General features: G+C 38.0%; 1 protein-coding gene across 1 annotated transcript; it reads left to right on the top strand.

The window, feature by feature from the left end:
• Positions 1–1116: 1116 nt before the first annotated feature.
• LOC119785954 (lactose-binding lectin l-2-like) lies at positions 1117–1756 on the top strand. Its single transcript, XM_038288949.1, has one exon. The coding sequence runs from the start codon at positions 1164–1166 to the stop codon at positions 1647–1649; it is 486 nt and encodes a 161-aa protein (XP_038144877.1). The 5' UTR covers positions 1117–1163; the 3' UTR covers positions 1650–1756.
• The last annotated feature ends 3238 nt before the right edge of the window (positions 1757–4994 follow it).

Here is a 4994-nt window from a genome sequence, read left to right as displayed (position 1 = left end):
GTTGTCTGACACAGTGTCTAAATGTCACTTGTGCCGCTTCCAATTACCCCGAAATCCCACATCTTCCGTCTCCGCTCTGCCCCGCAGAGCTCCAGACCTCCTGCTCAAGGTAAAGCCTACTGTATTGCTGCGCTCAGACTTATCCTTAGAGTTCAGGGAGAGCATGCGGGATATTATAATTAAATTTGTAGGACTAAAACATGCAGAAATGTATGCTTAATTTAATGACATTAAAAAAATCCCCATCACTATCCAGCATATGTGCGGTTTCTGATCAAGATGAGAAATCTGCTTCCTGGGATGTTGAAGTACCAATAGGTTGCATCTAATCTTTTAAATAAACAGTGTTGGTAATTTAAAATAAAGAAAAATTATGCTCTAATTTGTAGTTACCAATCTGTTGTTACTATATTTAATTTGACAAACTGGATCTTCTCGCCGTTCTTTTTCCTGTTTGGTGTGATTGCTATTGCATATCTTGAACTTGCCGGACCGGAGTGGAGCCTTTCTTAAGGGGGGGGACGCGTTCATCCGGTTCAATTTGCATGTTTTCTAAGCCAAAACAAGGCTTTGTTTTTGGTCCACTCATTAAAACCTCGAACTCAACACCATTTTTTCGGACATTTTGAATTTAAAAAGCTTCCTGGATGGGAAGCGAAACATCTTCAAACTTGGAAACAAAGTTGAGTGGATTGCTTTTCTAACTTTTTGGAATCTCTGTGAAGAATTTGTGTTACACTTTGCTCTTTAAAACGTGTTTTATTCACTGTAAATTGTTTCTTAAGATCAGTAAATTAGTTTAAATTGATAAGTTTATGATCCCTTTAACTAGTTATTACTTTTCAGGTAGAAGAAATTTAGACACATTAAGTCACATGTTTCAGTAGCTTTATCATATTGTCAGTTAGATAAACAGAAATGATCTAATATACCTAACCCAGATTTTTACTGGGGAATAAACAGGAAATACCCTGCAATTATATTGATTCTATGCAGATACTGTCTGTTAATGTTTCAGGATGCACTAACCAATCACATAATCTCAGTTAAGGGAGACTCCCCTTTTGTTGGATATATAGTTAAGCAGTCTACCATCTACCTCACCAGACCGATTCCACTTAGCCATTTAAACCTCCCAGACTAAGACTCTTCAAGACTACACAATGATGCGGCTCCTCTTCCTGTTTGCTTTGACTCTGCCTGCTGTCACTCCCTCACATGGACAGGAACAAAAGCTTCTGCGTGGCGGCTGTCCCATGTTCTGGTACAGCTTCAATGACCGCTGCTACAAGTATGTTTCCTCTCGCATGACCTGGGGTGAAGCAGAGCTCCACTGTGTGTCGGAGGAGGCCAACTTGGTATCCATCCACAGCCAAGAGGAACATAATTTTGTCAATTACCTGATCAAGAACTTCAACCCTACTGAGGAATTCACCTGGATTGGACTCACCGATGTTCATAAAGAAGGAGCTTGGATGTGGTCTGATGGGTCAAAATATACATTTTTTAATTGGGGTGAAAAAGAGCCCAACAATAGTGGTGGACATGAACACTGCGGACACACCAACTTAGGTCCAAACTTTAAATGGAATGATTATCGATGCTCAGAGCCAAAGCCCTTTGTTTGTGCATCTCGTCTTTGTCCTTAGCAACAGAAAAAATGTATAATACTTTTCTGTGACTTCTTCTAATGTTCTATGGTTGTTAAAATCTTTTTCTCCCTACAACATCCAAGAAAAAGCTGAATCACGGGTAATGTTTGGGTGCTTATCTTATACTTTTTAACATATGTATCCAACTGTGTAGGATAAAATGATCTGTTATAAAGGTGTTATATCAAAATGTTCAAAGTTAATTTTTATAATGCTTCCATTACAAATAACATATAACAGAAATAAATGTACATATATACCTATTTTAATTAAGACATATGAAAAAGCAAAAGGGAGATAACATTGATTAGTGGTTTGGGAATCTAAATATCCTTGGTTCCACTGGAGAGGAGCCTGTTGACTAAAAGATCTGCCTCCCATACTACTTTTAGAAATTCTAGGACCCACTAGTCAACCTGCAGATTGAGAACAAAGTAGTCCGTTAGGAACATAAGGTACAATCATATCCCTGATATAAAAATTTAGCTTGGCATTTTAAGGCTTTATATGTGACAAGGAGGATTTTAAATTCTATCCTGGATTTAACAGGAAATCGGTGAGGAGAAGCTAAGATAAGAGCGATATAATCTTTCTTTTTTATTTTCATCAGATCTCTGACTGAAGCATTTTGGATTAGCTGAAGGCTTATAACTACAGCTTGTGAATTGTAGGACATGCAGATCATATTTTAATAACCAAATTGTGCAAATTCATGGGTGGATGATATACAAATGTAACATCTACCAAGTAAAACATTTTTATTTTAAATCTGAAACTTAATCGTAAACACAGTTTCTGCTCTATTTTATTACTTCGAAACGGCACAAGCAAAAATACCTGCGGCCACAGTTATGGCATTATTACAATGATAGAAGATGGACAGAGATTCTGTAAGCAACATACTCGGACAGCTAAAAATAACACTAGAAGAATAATATTAATAAATCCAAAAAAAGGTGTAAAAAAAAAATCACTGAAAAAAAATTAGTCAGTTATGTGAGCACAACTATAAGGATAACAATATAAATCCATGACAAAGAAAAGATCAATTGAAGTTGCTATACGATGATTGAGTTTTTTTCTTTCTTTTTTTTTCATATACAGTTTTTGAGAACATCCAGTGAGAGATTTTTTAAGCTGCAAAGCATCAGGAAAAGCGTTCTGTGCTGTTAAATTAGCCACTAAAGGGCAGCAGAAGGGCAATAATTCTATCAAACATGAAAGGGACAAGAATGTGTGACAATAGTTGAATAAACTTTTGGGTCTTAAAATCGTATCGGTGCCCTATTTGTTGGTACTTGCCGATACTGGTACCATTTTAATTCTGGGCCCTGCCCGATACTGGTATAGGTATCGGTGCAACACTAATTAAAGCCCCAGTGTGTAAAATTTCCTCACAGGCCTACCATCTAGTGGTGAGCTAAATCATTTTCAATTTCAGTGATAACTATGACATAAGGCATGGAGTGTCATAAATGTGACGATCAACCTCGTGCACAAGTTCAACTGTTCTGTGAACAGATGAGGAACAGAATAATGTTGTTATTGATGGCAATAAGGTAAAAGTATTTACCCCATTAAGTAACATGCACTACAGTACAACAGCTCAATGTAATTGCACTTCAATTGTTTGAAATATCTCAGTAAGTGTAACATGTTCTGGGCTTCACCAGTGGTTATTAATAAAAGCGGCCACACCCCCTCTCCTCTCATTGGTATTGTATGTGCTGTGGTCTCTGATGAGCTTGTGGCCCAACTTTCGTAAAATGTCTGCTGTCCTATTGAAAGCCAAAATGCACATCAAAACCGTCCTCTGAGGAGCCGAGATGGATATTAAAGTGCCCCCTTGGCAGCCAAAAGTTGAGGATGCGCTATATGACCTCAAAACAAGTCTGTTCCTGCTTCTGGTACTCTCACCATTTATATTTACTCTCTACACTTCTGACTTCTAGTGCAAGGCAGAGTCCTCTCATCTGCAGTAATGCTATGATGCCTCTGCAATCATGTGCATTAGAGATAGAGAAGCTGACAACAGGGAGCTGGTGAATCATTTTATGGCATTGATTGGAACCAGTCAACTGATACTGGATGTGAAACAGGAGCAATTTGAACATTGTTAACATCATGGTAGAAGAAGTGGAGGTGTTGAAGGCGTATAAACACCTTGATCGTCACCTGGACAGCACAACTGGAGACACTACTGTGAAGTCATCTGAAAGGCTGGACAGAGAAGATTATACTTTAGGAAGCTCAGGTCCTTCAGTGTTTGCAGCAAGATGGTGCATATGTTCTATAAGTTGTTGTGCAGAGTGTCATCTATTATCCCATCATCTGCTGTGGTAAAAGCATGGTAAATGGCCTGTACTTATATACAACCTTTTTAAGTCAGGGGACCTGACCAAAGCATTCTCACTACATTCAGACATTCACACACATACTGATGGTGGCAAACTACATTGAAGCCACAGCTGCAGTAGGGCTCATTGACACATGATCGCTGTCGTACATAGACGCTTCTGGGCCCTCTGACTATCATCAGTCAGCAATGTGGGTGAAGTGTTTTGCCCAAGCTGATAAAGAAGGTTGGCTCTGTTCTACGAACTCCTGTACAACCTCTTGGGATGATTTTACAAAGAAGAATTCTTCATAAAGATACAAACGTTATCGACAACAGTGAGCATCCATCCTAGTGTCTTCAGTCAAATGCTTCTGTGTTGCAAGAAAGATTGCTACAGAAGATCCTACCTGCCTACAGCCATTAACATATTCAACAACTTTTATGAAATAAAAAAGCCATTAAGTGGCAACATTTTTTTTCCTTTGGGATTAATAAAGTATTTTTCTTAAGTGAATTAACTTTTTTGTTGTAATTGACCCAGTTTCCAACTATCTAGGTCAAAGCAGTTAATCCAGTAAATCTATTATGCTGTAATAAATAGATAGTGTTACACATAAAAACATGACAATAAAGATTAACTGCAGAGCTGATCAATGTGTAACGTTGTCCTTGGTGTTTTCCCAATGTTCCAGATGGTGTTCATTTGCACTTCCTCCACCTTTGAGATTAATGACTTCAAATTCCAACTGAAGAACACATACTTTAGTCTCCGTATTATAAATCAGACTTAGAATTAGACAAACTTCACCGTCATGTTCTATTCACAGAGTATATCCAAAATGAAATGTCGATGCATACAGCTTTTCAACAGCGAATGAGCAGCTTAGCAGAGAAATGAACATTTCAATTTAGAACATTTCCATTAAATGCAGCAGTGATCAGAATGTAAACAGTGAAGAAGAAAAGGAAAACCAGTTTATAGACGTGGTGCAAAAGGCATTGTT

The sequence above is a fragment of the Cyprinodon tularosa genome, unplaced genomic scaffold (genome assembly GCF_016077235.1).
Source record: "Cyprinodon tularosa strain WSP-4 unplaced genomic scaffold, ASM1607723v1 ctg26, whole genome shotgun sequence".
Classification (NCBI taxonomy): domain Eukaryota; kingdom Metazoa; phylum Chordata; class Actinopteri; order Cyprinodontiformes; family Cyprinodontidae; genus Cyprinodon; species Cyprinodon tularosa.
This window is presented reverse-complemented; position numbering and strand designations above follow the sequence as displayed.